Genomic DNA, 23,318 nt, shown 5'->3' with positions numbered 1-23,318 from the left:
CACCTGGAGGGTATCCACACTTTCAGCTCATCTCTGCAGGCTATAAATAATGTGTCCTGCACTAGTATTAACGGCGCACTCCAACCTTAACAACGACTTCAGGTATATATTTATTAATATTATTATTATTAGCATTATGTCAATTTCACTCCTCCGGTTTACATAGTAAAAATGTATAAACATGGCAGGATAAATGACATAAGGGGAGAAACTGATGAATTGCAATGTAAATACCTGCAATAAAGTATTGATCAACAGCAACATGAATTTGAGTATACTTCAAAGTCATACAATTGCATTTAGTTACATTTGGATAAATAAAAAAAATCCCTGGAAGTTTGGATGTTTTCAGACAAAAGATTGTTCGTAGATGTATAACAATATGTACAGTAAGCCTTTTGTTATGATGAATTGTGCCTCCTCTCTGACAAGCACCATATTTCAACTGGAATAACTGTATTTGCCCTTTTCATCTATTTCTTTTTTGCACATTGTTATTACATCATGTGTGTATGGGCATCAAGATGTACCTCTTCAGAGTTGTTGAACAAAGCCGTTTTTCATACTCTGCTAACCAGTAGCGTGAGGTAGTTATGACGGATCTAGTGCCAGTTAGTAAAGAAGCACACACAAAGACACACACTAATGCCTTGCCACTTCATATGATCAAAAGAAACAATCATCATTGAATATCTAAAAATACCAAAGAAAATATGAGCATTTTAATTTAATTTAATTATATTTTCACTATTGTACTCCATTTAGAATAAGCATATACTTCTGTTTTATATTCTGTCAGTTTTACCTACCAAAAAGGAAAACCTTGATGGAGATGGGTCAGCCTTCTCAAGGGTGTGTATACCAAATGGCACCAGCACAAGTACAATATGAGTTTATAATTAAACACTGGTGTATTTCTGAGGTGGAAAACAAGGATTTTATTAGATGTTCTGATCTCTACTCCTGCTTCAATGCACCCACACTGCCAGCACGGTCTATATTTACACCCCCCCTGCTAGCACTGATGGAAACTGTTCACAATGTCAGGTAAAGCACACATTTCAAGAAAAAAATCATAACTTTGGAATGCACCAATTTTTGGAGTTTGAATAAAGAGCATTTTTGTATTATATGACTTTCCGGTATTTACACTGTAAAATGTGTTCTTTGGCAGGCACACAGCGGTTTAGAATTACAAAAATATTCGAAAGAGACTTGATAGGGCTAAATTGTGTCTCACTAAAGCAATGTGTGCTAAATGTGGTGACTCACGAAAGTGTTAAAGGATAGGAATACATTGATTATCTGTATCAGCCAATCCAAACTCTGATTGCATCCATTTAGGGATCTTAATCCTTCTCTTAAACAATTTTTCTCAGATTTTTTTCCCATCAATGGATCATATGTTTAATATGAACAAACATATAACGTATTTGCAACATAAATGGCTTCTTCTCTGAACTACCCTCTAGAACAGAGGTCCCCAAACTTTTTCCTGTGAGGGCCACATAACGTTTGCCTTGTCTGATGGAGGGCCAGCCGGGGGGGGTGCTAGTGAGAAGTGAGAGTGTGCTCACCTGTGCGCGCACATCACGGCTGAGTGGTGCGCGCGCATCACTCACGCTCGCTGTGAGCGCTGCGCGTGCAGACAGCATTTAACGGAGCAGCGCGTGCGCTCTGATCGCTCTTTTAATGTAGTATCGATACTAAAAATATGGGGGGGGGAATTACAGAGTGGCGGGTGGAGATTTCACCCTGTTATAATAGTAGGGATAACACTGGAGTTGATAAGCGTGTCTTCTTGTCTGATCAATACGCAACTGTGAGGTACGCGAATGGACCGAGCGGCCAGCTGCTGATCACTCACTCAACAGCCCGACTTGCACGAGCAGACCCAGGAAAAATCCTGGATGCGCGCGCCACTCGCTGTGAGTGCATGCGCGTGCAGACAGCATTTAACGGAGCGAAGCAGCGCGTGCGCTCTGATCGCTCTTTTAATGAAGTATCGATTCTAAAAATATGCTAAATCACATCGTTTTTAACGTACGGGTACTTTGTTAGTATCGCTACACCGTGCAGCGTGACGGCAGCAGATGTAGTGGGCTAACATCCAAGCTAACCTAACTTCCCAAACGCTGTGGACATCTGAACGCTGATTGGCCGAGTAGCGACACGTCCCATCAAAGATGTTCTATTGTGAAGAGCACCACTCCACATTTTCTCCGCGTCTCACTGCAATCTCAACGGCAGCGGGCCAGGTGAAAAAAATAATAAATCGGAACGCGTCTCTGGTATTGTTCAGGGGGCCGGTCCAAATGGGCCGGATCAGGTTGGGGACCACTGCTCTAGAAACTTTAAATAATAACAAGAAAATCTGCCACAAAAAACTCCTCTGGCTGAAGCAGTCTGACATAATCAATCTGACATGTGAATTATTACCCTACCCGAGGATTTTGTGGCCTGCCTCAGAAGGGAAAAAGGTGCAACCTAGTTTTCAACCCCGGCAAAAGAACATAAATGTCCTCCGGGCTTCTATTCCACATTTGTCACGTATAGTTGACAAAGTCTACCTCGCTGATCCAGTAGAACAAAAAAGAACACAAAGAAATTCTTCCTTACTTCTTTTGTCACATAATAATTTCCGTTCAATTGCCAGCCTAATACACATTCATGTAGATTTCAGACAGACAAAAATAGCGACGGCAGATGGTGGCAGCAGCTTAATGGGAGGACAAGATCGGCGAGAAGAACATCATATGTGTCCTCTTCAGCTGTTGTGTTGAAAGGATGATGGTTGGAATTTGATGTGACTGGTTCAGATAAAACCGGCCTATCTGTGTGACATCGTCCAGACAAACTCTCCTTAGAGTCTATCCAATTATATACAAGAACCAAAACACACAATAGTCACTTACACTTCATGTAAAGACGTGTCGGATTTACAGCACGGATGTTGCACTTTCAAAGTTAAAATAATTCAGTGCAGATCAGAATAAATGAGACATATTTGTATTGTTTCAATAAGCAGTCCAAACAATTACTTTTGAACTTTTGAAATGCCAGATTTGATCACCAGCTGCAAACAGGATGCAGTTGGCCCTCACCGTCTCAAAGCTTCAGCAAATTGAAAACTTTTAATGTCATTGTGACTTGACAAATAGCATTGTTAAGCATCTAAACAGCATGAGTCATTTGACTTCAGTCAGGTGCCTTTGATGGACTCAGACATATGATCTCAAGGATGCGATCAAACATTTTGGGCATTTGGACAAAAACCTCAGAACTAGAGTCTTATAAAAAACCCATTTGAAATAATTTGCAGATTTCTCTTTTGTTGTCCTCTCACTGTATTGCACGGCTTTTAGCTGGATCGCAATCTGCTCATTCTCCAACTGAAAAGCATATTATTTGGAAAAGTCCCAGTTCCTCGAGATATTGAAATTAGCTGGCATTCTGTGCCTGGAGGATTGCCTCTGAGCCTTATGCAACAAGAGCACTGAATGTATAATGAAGCTATTTTGCACAGACTTCATTATATTCTGTCCCTCAAACCTTCAAACACATAACACATTTACCTGCAACATATGATGAAACACTAATGGTGCTATCAATACTGAATTTGAGGATACCAGTGATGCACATTGTGAAAAAGGGATGATACAAAATTATGCATTTCTAGCAAAGTGGAGACCTTTTCTAGTTGGGCCCCTGATTAAAGGTGGGAATGAGCCTCCTGTATCTAATATTTTACACACTACACTCCCTGTTCATTAAACCATGACTGACTTGAACTGCATAGTATATTCATCCAAGCTAAAGGAAATCTATAGTGTCGGAATGAAATAATATTGATTTAAAATCCTTTGACGCTTGTATACTTCCTCTTTTTGTAAACAAAGGATTCACCTCAGCCCTAATGTCCATGTGGTTCCCTTATTATCTATAACAAGCTTTCTTTTTTTGATTGGGTGTAGGGTTGTTATTTATGGAAGCGTTATATATATTGAAGTATCCCTTTCTGTCATGATTCTCTTTCTCGTTCTTCACATAAATCCCCCATCTACGAGCTGGGACCCTCTGTGGCAGGCCCCTTTAATTGATTACATCATGCTAAGTAAGTGGGGGGTGATGAATAGAGAGACCAATTCAATTAGGCTGCCTTCGTTGGACAGAAATATGGAGTATATGTTGCTCTGGGTAAAAGGGTGTCTCCAAGAGCAATGAAACAAGGACTGAGGATAAGGAAGGGGAGCAAGGTAGGTGAGGGAGGAGTATCACTCTGATAAACGTTATTGGATTGCGATGATAACATTCTGCTCCCTGGGTTGCTTGTGCGAGTTCATAATGGATGTGTATGTTCCACTGAAGGAGAGTGACAGAAGAAGGCAGAGTTACAGGGAATGAGGAGGCCTCAGGAGGCAGAGCTGATCTGGGGATCGAATGTGTGGCTCGACTAAACAAAAACAGTGTTTATCCTTAAGTGTCTCCACAACTATTGGATGCATTGAAATAAAATGTCTATTTCGTGTCATGGTTTGGAGAGCAGGACAGGCAGGAAGCACCAAAATGCACTCAGAGACGGGCAAATATTCATGACCTATACCTCACCACAAAATTCAATCCAAAATACATTTATGATGTATTTCCGTAGGTTAATAGTAAACTTCATGTGCAATGGTCGAGGTATCTCAGAGACAAGCATGTCATGGCATGCAGTTGTATGCATTTATAAAGCAGTATTTTCTATTTATTGTGTATAGGCTTCTGCGGAGCCTCTGGCTGGCTGGTTCAAGCCAGCAGAGTAGGTGTGGCCTCTCTCTCTCTCTCTCTCTCTCTCTCTCTCTCTCTCTCTCTCTCTCTTATTCTCTCTTTCTATATGTATTTATTGTTTTGTTCTCAAAATAATAAAACCAAGAGATACATTTAATAAAAAACACAGATGTAACCACAAAACAACAATCTAAAAAAATTAATACATAAGGACATTAAAACTCACAAAAAGAAAGAAAGGGGGAATCGTTATTACTCATAAACTATGAGTACAAACAGTCGATGGCTGACCTTGAAGGTAAACTAAAGGGACCCGGGGAAATCGCTCATGAACACAGAAATATTTCACAACATTAGACTGTATGATGAGTATGTTTTTGCCAAGAAAGAAAGAAAGTAAGAAAGATTTAACATGTTGTATTATATATTTACGATATTAAGTGCATATGAAATAATTTTTTAGATTTTTTTAAACAGATTTATTGAAATACGTCGCACTCTCTAAGAGAAGACATATATTCATATTCCTCACTCCTCGCGGTTCCCAGCAGTTCACATTGCATGCCACAGCTGATTGTATTATATTGCTTTTAACCACAGTTACAACGTTTCACACACTTTCACAGGCAAAGACATGAAGACACTGGCCATGGAGAATCAAGACATTTCCTAATTCCATCAGACAAACCCACTCATTCAGGAAGGTAACTCAGATGGCAGATAAGTCAATAATGAATACACTTATCCATTTCTGTAAAGGCCAAAATGCAGTGGTGGGCCGTCAGGGCCAGCAAGGCCTTCTCTGCTGGCCTAAACATCATCAGAATATAATTATTTTTTAAAATAAATGTTCCCACAAATATGTATTCAATTATTTCCCAGAGTAAGAGTTACACTCTTCATTTCATAGCTTTCCTCTTGGTTGCGCTGCTGCCAGCCCCAGGTTGAGATTAGGAGGGCTGGTCTTTATGTTAGATCTTTTATCCAATCATATTCAGCCATCGTGTGTTGCCAGGGGGCTAAAATCTGCCCTTAGGCCTTCAGAATCAACATTGCGGGCGCTGGTAGCTTCAAGTGAATGGGAATGACAATGTTGTGTCAACCAATCAGCTTTAGAGTTGGCTCCTGTAGGCCTTCTAGAAGGCCCCGGAACCGGCACAGGAGCAGCGAGCAGGCGGAGTGCTGCACGTCTTTTGATTGGATTACCAATATTGAGAGGCGGGGTCTATGGGCACTGGGCAGGTATATGCAAAACCTCAGAACCAGGAAACTGAATTTGATAAAGGAATTAATTCGCGGACTACAAAGCTGTTTTTTCAACCCACAATGGCGGAAGGAGGAGAAGATGTCGATTTGGTCGAGCATATACTTTTATCGCCTTTCTCAAGACGAACTTTTGCTACTGGACAGACTCGGCTTTCAGCATTCGCCTCCATGTCGATAGAAAAGGACTTATTGGTGGAACTAAAACGCACAGATAGACTGTACAACAGAGTCATTGAAGTCTTCTTGAGGAAAGAAAGAAGGATGGATTTTGTGTTCAAATAATCAGTCTTTGGTGAGTAGGCATACAATGCATTCTATTTTTTATTAAATGTGTATGTATGTTTGGCACAAAATAAAATGGCAAATAGCCTATGTTGCAAATTATTTGTTTTCTTTCTTTTATTTTCAGTGAATAGTTATGTGTCTTTATCATCACGGTGAAACTGCTTTGGGTGCGACAATGCCCTGTTTAGTGGACAAACTAGTGCAAGTGACTCATAAAATTTTAATATTTCCTCAGACCAAGTTAAAAAAAAGATTTATAACAGCTGAGTGTTTGTCAAGGCTCAGGAAACCCTTGCAGGTGTTTCGAGTTAATTAGACAATTCAAGTGATTTGTTTAATACCCTACTAGTATACTTTTTCATGATATTCTAATATTTAGAGATAGGATATTTGAGTTTTCTTAAGCTGTAAGCCATAATCAGCAATATTAAAAGAATAAAAGGCTTGCAATATTTCAGTTGATTTGTAATGAATCCAGAATGCATGACATTTTTGTTTTTTTAATTGCATTACAGAAAATAAAGAACTTCATCACAATATTCTAATTTTCTGAGACAGTCCTGTATAAGAGGTCTGCGCTTCTATCCTGCGGTTAGAGATAAGCTATCTCCCATCACTGAGACGAGTAATGGGACGACAGCTGTTTGGATGCGGCCTCCTCAATCTCACTGCACTCAAGAAGATACCCGCTCATCCTGGATCAGATCATGGTCCCAATATGTGTGCACTGAACATTTAACTGCTCTCTAAAACATATTTACATATGAGATAGTGCCTTCAAAACCATTAAATCTACATTCTCTCTCTCTCTATCTATCTATATATATATATATATATATATATATTCAATTCGATTCAGTTTATTTGTATAGCCCATTTTCACAAATTACAAATTTGTCTCAGAGTGCTTTACAATCTGTACACATAGACATCCCAGTCCCAAAACCTCACATCGGATCAGGAAAAACTCCCAAATAATCCTTCAGGGGGAAAAAAAGGGAAGAAACCTTCAGGAGAGCAACAGAGGAGGATCCCTCTCCAGGATGCACAGGTGCAATAGATGTAATGTGTACAGAAGGAATCATTATACACAAATTAAAACACAGTAACAACACAATCAATGAATATGACAGAGTGTATGAATAGTTGGTAGTACGCATATTCCACGATGAAGACCTCCACGATCCATCAGGCAGATGGAGGTAGAGAGGAGGAGTGGGCGGAGTCTCAACAATGGGCGGAGTCTCAGCAGGGGAATGGCATAGTTGGTAGTAGAAATATTCCACGATCCAGACCTCGATGATCCATCACATCCACTTATTTTGAATTATTGCACCAGAATCGTCCTCAAAGAGAGCAGCCGCCTGCTACCTGCCCTCGTTACGCTGTGTCGGCCAGTCACACAGATGCTCTAAGCATGTTCTCCAACTCATGTTCGATCCAATCTGCTGGAAATTACATTTTAATACTATTAAATTGCAACAACAGATATAGATATTTTAAGGAAACATCTGGAGTTTAATAACTTTAGAATAATAAGGCCAAGTTATGTATCGGCAATATTGCGAAATGTTAATACTGAATGTTTTTGAAGAGCACAACACCTCAGTCTGAGATAGCAACGTTCTACTCTTTGACCAATTCTAAATGTTCTTGGCAAAACATCATGGAAGACAGAGTTAAGAGTATATATTATGTATGTTTTCTTAATTGGTTTACTTCAAGTACTTCTGAAAAATTGCACTGTGTTGAATATAAATCCCATTTTCAATTACAAATAAGACTCCGTAATTCAAATGCATAATGCATGTTTCATCCTCTGAATCTTTAGATGCAAAGGGCTTTCAAGCTGTATATGTTTTATTAGAAACATCAGTCTAATGGAAGTTATAAGGCTGTAGTGATGTTGTCTATACATACATATTCATAGAAGATGAAAATTCAGTGTATTTCTCAAATCAATCTACATAATAAACTTGCTAATTTTATAGCATGTAGAGACAGTGCTTATAACTTAGAGGAAGTTGTTCTGCAGTGTTAGTCTAGGTTTTAAAAGACTAGAGATTAAAGTCATACCTGGTTTTGATTTTGTGTTTTGGATCCACACTTTTTTATCCTCATGCTAATGAGATCAATCACATTTCAACCTCACGCTAAACCTTAATAACTAATAACACTATGGACTCGACTGACTTTTACAGCAGAATAAACAAGTCGAATAAGCCAGAGAGAGAGAGAGAGAGAGAGAGAGAGGTACCCTCTTCCTCAAGTTTACAATAAACATGTACAGTGATACCTCGGTGCAAAGCTGGAAGGATAAATAATGCTTTGGGAGGGAGCCATTTGGAAGCAAAACATTGAAGCAGGGAGGGGGTTGAGGGTGCTGCTAGCCAGCTGAGCCTCCTGCACTGATCCCGCTCTGCATGATGCAGACACCAGAGGAGAAAGAAGAGGAAGAGGAGGAGGGAGAGAGGAAGGAGGAGCGAGCGGGGGAACCGACCGGTTGAGGCTCGCAGCTCTCAGTCTCTCCTCTGTGCCGAGTGAAGCAGCTTCTCTCTGCTTTCCCTCTCTTCCTCGCACACACTTTCTCGGTTTCTTTTTCTTTTGCCTGAGCTGTCGAGAGCAAGCGCTCCCACTGCTCCTGCACCATGCTGCCCTGGAGGAGGAATAAGTTTGTTCTGGTGGAGGACGAGTGCAAGAGTAAACCCAAGAGCCTGGGGACCGGGCTGACCTACCACTCCATCCTCTCCTCTCTTCTGCGCTCCTGTCCGGACCTGCTGCCCGACTGCCCCTTCGACTGGGTGGGCAACATCTTCCATACCAAACGGCAAAAGGTAGAACTCAATAAAGAGGACCCGGTTTACAACGTGCGCTACCTGGGGAGCGTGGTCACCATCACGGCAAAGGGCGACGGCTGCACCCAGGAGGCCGTGGCCAAGATCTGGGCGAGGAGCAACTACGGGGAGCAGAGTGTCAAGATGAGGTTGACAGTCGGACCGCAAGGCATCCGGATGAGTGCTGACAAATCCGGGAAAAAGAAACCCATCCATCTTTACTCTCTGAATAGAATCACACATTGCGGCAATGACCCGTCACGGCCCAAGATCCTGGCTTGGATTTACAGGCACCAGGTCAAGAACATGGCCGTGGTGCTCCGGTGTCACGCCGTCCTGGTCAGCAAGTCAGAGAAGGCCCGGGTCATCGCCAACAGCCTCGACCAGAACGCCACCTCCGCCTTCAGCGAGTTCAAGCGGCTGAAGCGTCAGAGCGATTTCCGGCACTGCCAGCAGCAGCTAGTGGGCGAGGAAGCGGTTCCCCTGATGCCCCTGAGGAGGCTGCTGAACGGGCAGTGCCACTACAGACCGCCTGCCGACAGTCCCGGGTGCGCCACCCGCCTCTGCTCTATCACGGAGGAAGAAGAAGAGGAGGAGGACGAGGACAGCGAATATGGCGTTCAGGAAATGGAGAGACCAGTGGAGGATGTAGAGCAGCAGCAGGGGAAACATATTTTCACAACAAACACAGACCCCACTCAGTTATTATCAGAGTTGGACATCGGGGATATTGTCCGACTGGAGCAGTGCCACATCCACTTTGTCAGTGACAGCAACAACAACACGTTTACATTCGTAACCTCTCTGGTGTGACAGTTCAAAGAACTCAACACTCCAGGAACACATTCCTCTCTTAGCCCCTCACTGGTGCGCCACTCAGGCTCACTCCTGCCCCGTCCATGTTATGTGAAGTGTTTACCGGAAACTTCTCCAACTCTACCGGGTGCTGGTGAAAAGGCGGACGGTCGTTCTGTGGGAGTAATTTCTGTTCTGGCCAGATGGCTGAAAAGCCGGTTTGACTGTAGCAGATTGGGAAACTGCGTGTTTACAAAGGGGGCCGGCGACGTACCGACGCACGGTGAAGCACAATGACGAACGAGGATGACGCTGAGCTCACTGGGTCGCATATTGATCACGGCACCAAGCGGGATGTTTTCATTCGTCTATTATTGTTTTATTTTTGTGAGTATGACTAAAGCCGTGTTTGCCAGCGGGGAAATTTTTTCAGATCGACTTGTAATATTTTTTCAGGGACGTTCTTTTTAAATCTGTCATTTTTCTAGTAGGACAATCCTCACTAAATTTGCCAGCAGACTGACCTTACCGAGTGCTTACAATTGCGAGAAGTTTATTACGGATTTACTAATGATGACGGGCAACTAATGAATACGGCTATAATTTAGGAAGCAAGCCATTGAGTTGACATGTTTATTGCTGTCATTTGTTACAGCCCTTATCATTTATGCATGCCGTGTCAGCAGTAACCTTTTCGTGCTGAGCTTTTGTCTTATTCATGTCACACCTTTGATCCTTCGGCTTTTAAAATTAACACTGTGATAAATGTGTGGCCGGAGATAAACTACACAATTGTTCATTCATTTATGTCTAATTCATCTAATGCTTTTCTTTCCACATTCCCATTGCATCATCATCTGGCTTGTCAAAACAACAACAACGGATCTCATTGCTTTGCTATTTGTAGCCACGTTTTGCAAATGCAGATTTTCCACATGAGCCCTGATGGAAGCTTACAATTCAACCCAAACTGTTTTGAATATGATTTTAGCTCATTTCCTCTTGATAATATATGTACACTTATCTAAAAATGCATTGTGATAACTATGAGATGAAGCTATTTATTTTCCAAATATAATGAATAAAAATGCCCTTCAATTGGGTTTTCTTCTTGAATCACAGAGGGAGTGTATTTCTAGATATTTTCCAAGAGATTATTCAAATGAATCCAACAACTTAGTGTTCATTTGCATATTTCCTGATGTAAAAATACATCTGACCTACACTTCAAAAAAAAAGAAAAAAAACACCAGCATAATCTGCTTCGTGAGTTTCAGTGAATTATTTTTGCTACAAGAAAAGACACGATTTAAAACTGTCAGTCCCATTACTTGTTAATGTGGTTTGAGAAATGTCCGCAGGCCTTCTCAGCCATTTTACTCTGAGGGGAGCAATTAATCAGCGCATTGAATTGTTCAGGAAATGAACATAAAGCACCTGGCTCGGCACGACTGCTGTCAGGCTCTGACGGAGGCAAGTGATCCAAAACGAGGACCAGGAAGTTGACTCACCCGTTAACCATTTTACTGCAAACATCAGCCATTTTAGCGATGACAGAGTCTTTAAGATGTTTTCACAAACATCGGCGAGTGACGACGACTAAACATTTATAAGTAGAGCATCCCTGTCTTTGAACAAAAATGTATTTTTATTTAATATATTCCACATTATTTCATCACAATATTACATTGTAGTGCAATAAATATATTAATACCCTGTGAAATTATTGAGAATAATTATTGTTCATGCATTCAGTTTAATTTCCTTACATAACAACATCAAAAGCTGTTTGATTTGACAGGGGATAGTCCCCGTTGAGAATTCCTTTTCTGAAGAGGAGTGGATGCCGCTCTGTTGATATCAGTAAACAGAAACATATTGAATTGGTTTGAATTACTGAGATGGATTGTTCTGAAAGGATACTTTCAGCTGGAACCTTTAAAATCAATATTTCTCTTTTTCAGGACTAAGATACCTCTGAACAACAACAGGATCTAATGTCAGAAGATAAATAATAAAAGATTCTCGTGTCCTTGCAACAAATCATCTCGTAGCAAGGACAACGACACATCGTGAATACTAAGGGAAAACATTTCTTCTTTGCCATATTCTTTTCTTTTCCTGCATTTTAATCTCAAGCCAATTTGACAGGCTCCTGTTCTGCTTATAAAGTCGAACAGACAAACACGGTAACCACGGTGATGAACTCAGTCATGTACAGTATGCTTACTGACATTCAAGATGAAGTGCTGCCGTGGATTGGTCAGAAGAGGAACCATCGTGCTTTTGTGTTACCGTAACTCTTGTCAGGCAAGCAGAATCAGAGGGAGCAGATGGCAGCAGCAAGGTGCACGCTGGGGTTTATCACAGCCCTCTTCCAGAATAAAAAGGACTCAGATCAGATCCAAAGCTTGTTGTTGTTGTTTGGTCACATCATTCGGCCGCAGGAGACGCTCTTAAAGAACACGAGATCTAATCAAACACACTGGCCTGTCAAGTATCGCAGATAATCATACTGGGCCATTTTACAGCAGGGGGTCTTTGGAGAGCCCAAAAGCTGCTCCTGTACACAGCTGTTTAAAGGCGTCCTCATCCTCATGCAGGGATCTGTGAAGCAAACACAGGGAGAGTGTCGGCGCCAGGGGGCCGGCTCGTCTCCCATCACGACACGGAGGAGTGGAAGAACAAAATGTTGTGCCCGAGAGCAGCTGGCAGCAGGTGGCAGTCCGTTTTGTTCCAGTGATAATTATACACACACACACACACACACACGCACACAAAAGAAAAAGGTGTTGAGCAGCTTCTGTGTGAAGATGGCAGAGAGGAACGACACTGTGGACCAATGAGACTGCTCAGTACAGAGAGAAATGAACAGCAATGAGTTGTCTCGAAAAGTCAGATTATAAACGGTTAAATACGGGCTTTGGCTCTCGATGACACATGGGCATGTTTTATGGTATTCCATATTCCAAGGACAATACCGTTTATCTGAGCCTTCCAAAGTCACTATTGAAACAGATTTCACGTGACAGCACTATGAGGTTTAGTATAGGCACAAATATGACAAGATTATTGCTTGATTTAGAATATGTATTTCTTCGTCACATTTATATTTTCAAAGTTCTCAAACACACTTAAAATAAAAATGAAAAAGAAAAAGAATTAAACCGTCATGTATGATGACATCCGATATGTTGATATTTGGTATCTGAGTATCTGGTATCTGGTATTTGAGAAGTATGATTGAAATGAAGTCTATGAGAAAATGACTCTTCTTGTCATTTGATTTAGTAACTCATAAACACGAGTGCATGATCTCAGTCGTAGTTTCAATCTTTAATATAGCATACATCAAACATTTTATGTCGTTAATCAAGCTGTTCCGACAAAAATCAGTGACAAAATTATTTTAAATGACCTCTCTTCCATCAAATCAGGGAGTACAACGTTTTAATAAATACCCAGATGCACTAGTATGTTTTTATGTTGATGCCTCTTCCACCCTTAGAAAACAAAGTCAGACAAGCCACACAGAAATGAAATGAATACATTGTCTCAAGTCTTTTCGAAACACATTGTTTAGTTCTTGAACAGAAAAGACTTGAACCCCTTTTCTACAGGAGCTACTGGGACAGTATTGAACTATAAAAACACATTGCCTGATTTTACCATCTACTGAAACAGACATATTCTTCATGAGACAACAGTGTTCTTGCATTATGTGATCCTCCTATCATATAACAGTCAAAGGAGAACACTTGGGTTGGAGTTACAAGTTCATGATCCGGCTATCAAAGCTAACAAGCATCGTTTTCTATCTCATACATATCTTATAGCATATTCGGAGAAAAGGAGCTGCACACCTGGCAATTTGCAAATGAGACGCCCTGCGTTATGCTGCTCAGCAACAATGTCAAAATCTGAGACGGAGGATGATGTCTCCGTAGGAACAAAGAACCAAACTGCACTCTAAATGTAAGATGCACATCCATGATTTTCCTTTTTTGGATTGACTATGTTACCCTATGACTTATTTACTCTTAAAGTGAGTGAGAACTCATTAGACTTGGTCATCAAATTATTTCCTGAGGCCACATCTGTTCCTGTCGAGTAAGAAGATGCTTGCAGGAAGAAAATCTTAAGTGCTAGTGAGCATAACTATACAGCTAACTAATTCATGAGAATCAGGTAGAATCAGGTAAGTGCTTCATGAGAATCACTTATGGCTTCATCCCATAAAAACATAATAAGCAACACCAACATTGTCAGAGTGAAAATCATGCCTATAAGATCTATGTTGCTTATCGTGTCTCCGTCGTCTCTTTACACACGCACACACACACGCACATGCACACGCACACGCACACGCACACACACACACACCCTGCTCATCCCTGCACTCCTTTTTGCTGCTGAGTTTAGCCACAGTAGATCTCCCCTGCCCTTTCCAACGTGATTTAACTCTTAAGCCTGTTTTAATTACTCTTGTAAAATTGGAAAAAATCTTCTTTAAACACCGTTGCGAATAATGATACTGAAATGAGAGCAGATTGTGTTATATAACCTACAAGAGGAAATGTAATAACCCTGTCACACAGCACCTGATGTCTTTCTACCCCAGGCTACAGAATGGGAGGATTGCAGCAAGGTTGCGCATGTCTTTCGTCCCCTGACGCCATTAAACAGACTGATTAGGAAATCAATAACCTGGGAGCACCGTAGTGTCTTCTTTTATGGCACCCGATTGGAGGCGGTGCTTTAATTGTTTTGTGTTTGTTGTGCGTCAGCCGCATCGCTGGCTGTAATGGTGAGATCTGGTTACAAGCTGCAACGACCTTGTGCGACGCGATGACCGCTGTAACTACATACCGACATCAGCAGGGCGGAAGAAAAAAAACAGAATTGGATAGATTGAGCAGCTTATTCTTCTTACGCTGATAATTCTTACGATTACAGCACATTTTGAAGAAATACTTTTTGAGAAATCTGCTAATCTGCTTCAACGACTCACCAGATGTACAGACTATATGGGCAAATGAATGGGGCTATTGATAGTTTGATAATCACAAGCGACACATTTAGTATCGATTACTCATCGATGACCGAAAGTTCCTGAAAGAAGTGCATTAGATAAGATTGTTTCAGTTTTGTCTTCTTTCCCTGGATGTTTGCTACACATGTTACAGCATGTATCAATCAATCTTCTCATCTAATTTTCAGCAAATAAACTTGTTTAAATATGTGTCACTGGTAATTCCTTCAAGAAACATGAGACACAAGTGCAATCAGTGCCAGAGTGGAGCAAGTCTTTCAAATGTGGCACTTTTCTTTTTCATGCCTTTCCGATGACCTTCTCCCTCACGATAAGAAGCTATCTTTTATTAATAAGTGCCAGCCGCTGGGTTGAACTAAAGATAAAGTACCCTTTTGACGTCTTCTTTGTCTTTGTTTTAAACCACTGCTGCAGATGGAGGGAAGCATTACATTACAGTTATGTCATCTAGCTCCTTGCTAAAGGCTTCGTGTATTTAGTTCTTACCAAACACCAGGGGCCTTCAGGAATAATTGGCTGCAATTATCACCACATTTGCCGCTATTTGCAGTAACAATGGAGGTGTTTGTCATTATACCTGTGGGTCTCTGGGCTCAGTCTGATGCAGCGGTGTCAGCTCTTCAATATCTTAGAAAAAGGCTCAACTAATTTCCTGATGAAAGTTTTGTAAAGTAGAATACAATCACAAAGAGAAAAATGTTTCTCTATACCCCTGATGCATTTAGTTGGACAGCATAGAGGCAATCATTCCAGCATCCGCTTGTCTCCAGGTTTCTTTTTACCCGGGGAGCAGCGAAACAAGGTACTGGAGAGCAACCACTTAGACACACACACACACACACACACACACACAAACTGGGCCAGGACACAGAAACATGAACACGCAAAGCTGGGGGACATTTCATTTAGGTATAGACAGTTTTCGAGAAGAAGATAAGGCTTTTTTTCTGCCTTTGATGGGCTACAGAGAGTGGCAGGTGGATAAGTGGGCAGTGGAGTGGGTCGACTTGGCCGGCATGCAAGGGGGTTGGTACGCGCCACAGAGGAGGACGCGTGTGGACATCAGCCACGGCACAGTACCTGAATAAACAAGGATGCACCAAAACAAACAGGATGGATCTCAGCAGCCTATTAGAGAGCACACGGTACATTTCAAGCTGAAGTAGCTTTATTTTACCATCACTTAATGCACTGATGGCTGATTTAAACTTCCCCCAAAAGTGATTTAAATTTTTTTTTTCTCTCTCCCTTCATTAAATTGAAATAAAACAACAATAGTTAGATAAACACAAACAATTACAGACTTCACATATTTATATTGCCAGCCTTATCGTGCATTTCAATGCCGGAATACATCTTATTTAGGGTGTCGGAGTATATTGCAAATGATTCAAGGATCAACATGCACAGTAGACAAATATTCAAATGTTTGTTAATGACAATAGAAAAATAAAGTTGCTCGAATGAACAAGCAGATTATATTATATGTCTTACTTATTCCACTCAAACCTGGGTTCCTCAATTTGTAGGCACATCATATTATTTGTTTATATACTATATTAAAGAGCCTTCGGAGTTTTTAAGGTTCAATTGTTGTTTCCATGTTTTGCGAATATTGCAGCAGAATTTGATTTTTCCCCACAAAATATCTTAATGAGTAAATGCAATCAATCGTGAGATTCCAGCTGCTGTCTGTCACGACGCTATTAGAGTGGACCCAAAAGCACGACTCAGACAGGAGTCACAAAGAATACTGTCTTTGGTTGGAAACAGGCTGGGTCAAAACCGGGAGATCAGTCGAAGAAGCAAACAAGTCCAAAAAGGGGCGGGGCAGAGCATCAGAGGTCAGAACAGGCAGGTCAGGAATATACTCTAATAACGCTGGAGAACTTGGCACGAAAACACAAGACAATCTGGCAGAGGACAAGTGGAAGTGAGGGAGCTAAATAGTGAGGGACTAATGAGGGGATGGGCTGCAGGTGAGAAGGGCGTGAGGACCAGGTGAAGGGAATGAGGGACTAACGAGGGAGTGATCAGAGGCAGGTGAGGGGAGTTGGATTGACGAGATGGTGTGACAGGATGAAAACAACTTTTACAAAAAGCAACCTCCAAAAACGTCATCAGTTTGGTTTTGGATGAAAGGATTGAGCAAATCTGTCAAGTTGGTTTGTGAATGGACCCTAGCACAGAACGATGCAGTTATAATTCAACAGGTTTATTGTAATTTAAATAGAGATGGGTTGAAGAAAGAGGATGACCCAAGTGGGCAAAGAGAACAGGTAAATAAGGTCACTTTTTAGCTTCCCAAGGACTCCTCAGACCGGGACAGCTGCCGCTCTGCAGCCAAAGAACTGTGAGTCTGAGCACCACAATAGAGCCCGCCAAATCACAACCTGAAAGATCATTATTTTTAAAGACAGAAGGACACATTGAGGGTTTCACTGAAAGGGAAAATTAGATTTACATTGTTCAACCATGAAGAACAGATTACAGCCATGCTAACAGCTCTGTGACACTGCACTTACAATATTGGTGTATCTTCACAATGCACACTGCACTGACAGGTGTAAGAGCTGGGTTATGCTCGAGAAAAAGTGCTTTCAAAAGTGTTTTTATTGTCAGTGGAAGGAAGATGTGGTGAGATTTGGGAAGCAATTCAGATTTTCCTCAATACAAAACTCGACTGAATATGGCATGAACAGATGTTACGAGGAACCATTTTCTTGCAAATGAGAACTCTAAGTTGTCATTTGCAGATTGAGGTCACTGGGGGGGGGTCTCATTACAAGTTTCCACAACCTTTTCCAAGAAAACTGCCTGCTAAACAATTCTGTGTTCTACATATTCAGAGCCAGAAAAGATTTAAATCTATGTTGAATGGTGCTAAAAATTGATGTCCATGGTGTGAAGCGGGACCTTCTGTCGGAAGAAGGAACTTTCCCAAAGAACCGCACTAATTGTCAGGAATAACTAACGTGACAGAGAGCGATAGGATGAGACACCGTTTTCTCCATTGCCGTGCCGCTGCGTTTGTCTGGCAGAGCCTTCTTTTTGGGACTATTTCAATGATGCATACAGAAGACAATTACCTCCAATCATGAGAGAGAGAGAGAGAGAGAGAGAGAGAGAGAGAGAGAGAGAGAGAGAGAGAGAGAGAGAGAGAGAGAGAGAGAGAGAGAGAGAGAGAGAGAGAGAGAGAGAGAGAGAGAGAGAGAGAGAGAGAGAGAGAGAGAGAGAGAGAGAGAGAGAGAGAGAGAGAGAGAGAGAGAGAGAGAGAGAATTTAACAGCCGAAAATGAATGCTGCAGTGCATACAGCAAGCCACCCAGAGTCTGCATTACTCATTCATGCATACTGTTTCCCGAAAAATGGAGGAACTAGCACTTTATGGTCCATCCTCCATTATAACCTGAACCACATATCAAGACCGCTGTGGATAAAGTGTGAGCTTGGCTCATGACACAGATACATACAGCAGCATGTGTACATTTTGCCTATGGCCATGAACAGTCTCAATATTTTTTTATTTGAATCTAAAAATGCAGGAAACCAAAAAGCCAAAGCCTCCGTCTGTGCAATAATCAAGAAATGGAACTTGGAGCTGTTCCACTAATACTTAATGCAGAGACGGTTTTTAAGTGTCTTACATTCAAATGATTATTATTTCTTTTTTTAAACTATATTGCTGGAGGCTTTGAACTCAGGGAAACACAATGTTATGAGCCATTCAGATGAAGTCAATGTCAGTGAAGCAGCTGTAGGATTTGAGTTTTTGTTATATCACTAAGACGGGCTGGACTCCCTCATCTCTGGATAACTTTTCATGTTCATAAATCCTTACACTCAGAAAAACTCCAAAATCCACATCTACAGGAATCTGAAATAAAATGCGTGCCGTGAATTCCACTGTATTCATTTCTCAGGTTGGATTTGACTGTAAATGGATCTGTCTTCAATATTGATCTTTTCTTCATATACTAACAAAAACATTACGGCTTCCTCATCAGACACATGTCTCTGAGCCTCCATGCCATATGCTGAGCTCTCCAAACATATGCTGTGAGATTTGGAGGGCTCCTGTAGTTAAAGTTTGTGAGATTAGTTTATAATCTTAGTTATAGGAATTGGCAGCTAAACAGTCCTTACTTTAGAATATGCAAAGAGAAGCCGGAGGGAGCCACACATCTCAAATTAATAAACTGCATCAGCTTTTTCATTATAGTCCCAACACTAATGTCAGTTGAGGGAATATACATAGAAACAGGGAGAGGGCCAACCACTAGAATACTACAGATGTTCATTTACGAACCAAAACTGATCATTTACACTAAGACACATGCTCTACTAAAGTATTTTGGGAGTTCACTACATTTCAGCAGTGAAATACAACAAAAACCTTGATTAATTTTACTGCTGCAATCCAAAAACCTAAAATAATAGTGAAACACTGACAACATGTCAAGAACTTTTACTTTTACAGTATGGTTTTGAATGGAGAACTTTTGACCTAAACATAGTAACATATTAGACAATGTGATACTTCTACTTAAGTGAAGGATCTAAATACTTATTCCAACACAGTTTAAAACACACACAAAGACATGACCTGGAGAAGATGTGAGAAATGAATGAACTGTCCAGATAATAAACAGTTTACACTATTTCATTCGACTAGCAATACGTTCCCCTTGTCAGTTTGTGTAATCAGTGGATTGTGTGTTCTAGTCTGAGGTTGGACGTCCTGTAGAGCTGTGTTTAGGTGGTTTGGAGGCTCGGTGTCAGCCAACTCGAGAACAAATTGGATCCGAAAGGATTTACGGCATACGTGATTGCAGCGACTTGGGGGTAATGAGAACCTTTTAAAATGAGATTGCTTTTGGGTGGGGGCATCGCCGTAGGGCCTTGACCTCTGCCCCCGCCCCCCACAAAGCTCTAACAATACTGCAGACATTTTCCTGCTCCCGCTCTTCAACTGGAATAAGCACACCTGCCTGTCAGGGACACCCAGAGAGCCAGACCCGGACCCGACTTCCATTCAAATGATCCCCAGCAACACTTGTCTCTCTGCAGGAATGAGCATTGGAGTCCTTGAAGCAAGTCTACGGCTGTAGAGGAACCTCATTTGTTCATCTCTTAGCCACGCTGGCTGCACGGCTCGAGGGATGGTCTGTCCCCCGGTTCATGGCTTTGGTCCAGACTGATTTGGTCCTGACTTATTTCAACGAGATAATCCTTTAACAACTGTTGATGGATTGCAGATGAAGATTGAACAGCGTTTATAGTTCAAAGGGGATGTGTCTTTATGACTTTGGTGATTTCCTGATTACAGGTTGACATTTGAAATGAAATATCTCCGTACATATTGAGTGAATTTGCCATGGCATTTAGTACAGTTATCCCCATTCCTGAATAACTTTTAATCTAATATCATCATCAGGTCAAAGTTCTCACTCATCTATTGTGATATATCCAAACAGTTGCCTGAAAGATTGGCACAACATTTAGTGGATATTCATTCATGGTTCCAAGACGACGTATTGTAAAGATTTTAATAACCTTTCTCTGGTGTTATTAGCAGGTTAATATTTGGGTTTTGAGTGAAAAATCTCAACACTTGGATGTATGAAATGTGTAGTAACTTTGATAATCCATGTCACCTAGTGCCGGCAATGGGCCAACATTTCCAACATTTTGGTTTATGATTACAAGAATAATGACATTCAGCCTCTGCTGTAATGTGAATTTTGTGCTAAATAGCAAATATTATGCTGACACTAAACTAAACTAAGATTGTGACTAACATCAGCGTGTTAGCATTGTCATTGTTAGCATTTAGCTCAAACCACCGCTGTGCTTAAGAACAGCCTCACAGAGCTGCGAGCATGGCTTTCTTGTTTCAATCCACTTTTCCTCCTTGAATACGAAGCATATGTTTCTTTCCCCTTCCTTCTTCCTCTATTTCACAAGAACACAGTGAAGGGCATCAGGCAGGCAGGCTGCAGATGAGATACCAAAGCCATTAGATAAATCACATGGGCAGGATCAGTAGAGAGGAAGGGTATGGGGTAAATTTCCCAGTGTGTGAAAGCATTGCCTCCCACACTTGACACAGTTAATCATGAAGCTCTCACTGACGTCCATAAATAGCCACACATTAGTTAGTTCATACTGCCTCAGCGTTCGGCATGAGACGCGGGGGTAACACCACTCTGACTCCATAATAAAACGTAGGAGTGGTTATGTCCGCACACTGAGTCCATGTACAAATTATATTTCACTGACGCAATCAGACATGAGCTATTTACGAATGCTGTTGTTGAGGGCCGCCTACATCCTGACCCTCTGTGAAGGAAATGAAACCTGGCGGATGTGATGAAATAGTGTCGTGGAGGTAAACAGGTGCAAATATTTGCAGCTGAATGAGATATTGACACTGTTTTTGTTCAACAATATCTGACTTCCACTCACGGTGAGGCGAGGACCAGTGTGTGAGTTATCTTATCCTCGTCACAGTGGCGTGTGAAGTTATTTATGCTTTCCTTGTATACATTGTTTGGTCATATGACGCATAATAAATATCACAAATAACGTCATCTTTTTACGATATCTGTACAAAACTGCAATACCATATTTACAGCCATTTACAGATTAATTTGAACACTGTTATTACAAATCGAAAAATACAAAATCTCAAGCAAAAATTGTAATCTACATTTTCCAAAACACACAGTAGACATTAATCTCTTGAAATAGAGATATAGCGCAAGTTCAGACAGGAAGACCATACCCCTCATGCCAGCGATATATCCCTCATATGCCTGCTAATCATTCTCACACACGCTCACTCATTGTTTACTCGCTGTCATCGCTCGGCGCCGTCAATCATGACACCAGCTGTGCAGATCAGCCGGTCCACTCGATCCAATAAGCACAGGGAAACAAGGACATGGCGAGCCAATCATCTTGCTGCTGTCTCATTTAAATATGACCGTCTCTCTACTATACAGTTCATTCAGGTTGCTGTTACGCACCCCTCCACCTCCCCATCTCCACCCAGTCTACACAGATCCATCAGCTCATCACCACCACCAGGTCTGGACTCTATGGGGGGGGGGGGGGGGGTCTATCTCGTTGCTGTCGGGGCAGTCAGCCCTCAATTACAAATCTCCATGTAGAGTCCAAGCGCCAAAGACTCTGAGACTTCATCATCGCATATCATCTGTTAACAATGTTCATGTTCCTTTCTCCATCTAACTGGTTTCTTCCTCATTGAACTGATGATGAACCCTTTCGAAAAGAGCACCATTTGCTGCAGCGAAACCATCCCATTTCACCGTTATCTGTTTGGAAAACATGCTGTATCACTGTTGAATAATCTGTCGTGAGCAATACTATAATGTCAGGGATTTTATACAGAGCATTAAGGGGATTCACATCTTGGTGCTGAGGTACAGTTTGCACCGGAGATAGGACGGATTGCGGCGGTTGCAAATGTCAATTAGATATTGCCTGTCAGAGCTAAGAATGAAAATTCTCCTCACCGACATGTTCTCATGGGGCAGTCATAATAAGTTAATAAGTAAGCAAAGCTATAATTGTTTCATACACAGGTTTTATGAACCCTTCCTTCCTTCGAGGCTCAAACCCCAATATGCGCTGTTCATTAAAAATCAGCCTTCGCGATATGCATCTTAAACCTCTGTCTGAGTTTGAGAGCAGACACAGCTGCAGTCCAGGCAAGGATGCAGTGTTTCACATCCACGAGAACACCAATGCTTTAAATAAATGTATTATCATAAATCTAGTACACTTTTACAATGTTATCCTAAAGATACTGACTCTGCAGTCAGTAGTCAGTGTTTTGGTGTTGTATATTTCCCTGATTTTAAGGGTGTTTAGACTTATTTAACACTTTAATCTATTTCTAATTGAGATAATATCACAGTTTTACATATTCAGGAATTGTTACCCAATGCACAACTATAAACTATACAGATGTCTCACTAAATACACAAGAGAACGTGGCACAGGTGGAAACAATTAGGGCGGGGTCTGCAATCACACAGGAGGGCGGCACATGAGGGGGGAGGAGTTTGAAACAAGAGAGAAACTAAATTGACATATTCCAGAACAGAAAACTGAATCAGACTCAAACTGGAAGTTTCATGAAACACGTTAACTTAACTTAATTTTGGGGTGAAATCCTCAAGACACAGTCCTGATGTCTCAGCTGTTCGAGAAAGAGATGTGATGTTTACAAATCCCACGAGGAATGTTAATGTTTTCCTTCGATAAAACTTCAAAGGACTATTTCTA

At 41.3% G+C, this 23,318-nt stretch overlaps 1 protein-coding gene across 1 annotated transcript; it reads left to right on the top strand.

The window, feature by feature from the left end:
- The first annotated feature begins 8,889 nt into the window (after positions 1-8,889).
- Positions 8,890-11,607, top strand: fam43b (family with sequence similarity 43 member B). The gene has a single exon (XM_056423383.1). The coding sequence runs from the start codon at positions 8,970-8,972 to the stop codon at positions 9,966-9,968; it is 999 nt and encodes a 332-aa protein (XP_056279358.1). The 5' UTR covers positions 8,890-8,969; the 3' UTR covers positions 9,969-11,607.
- Positions 11,608-23,318: the final 11,711 nt, after the last annotated feature.

This window comes from Pseudoliparis swirei, chromosome 9, assembly GCF_029220125.1.
Source record: "Pseudoliparis swirei isolate HS2019 ecotype Mariana Trench chromosome 9, NWPU_hadal_v1, whole genome shotgun sequence".
Taxonomy (NCBI): domain Eukaryota; kingdom Metazoa; phylum Chordata; class Actinopteri; order Perciformes; family Liparidae; genus Pseudoliparis; species Pseudoliparis swirei.
This window is presented reverse-complemented; position numbering and strand designations above follow the sequence as displayed.

Coding starts and splice junctions, on each gene's coding strand:
- fam43b (XM_056423383.1), top strand. CDS start 8,970: ATGCTGCCCTGGAGGAGGAATAAGTTTGTTCTGGTGGAGGACGAGTGC.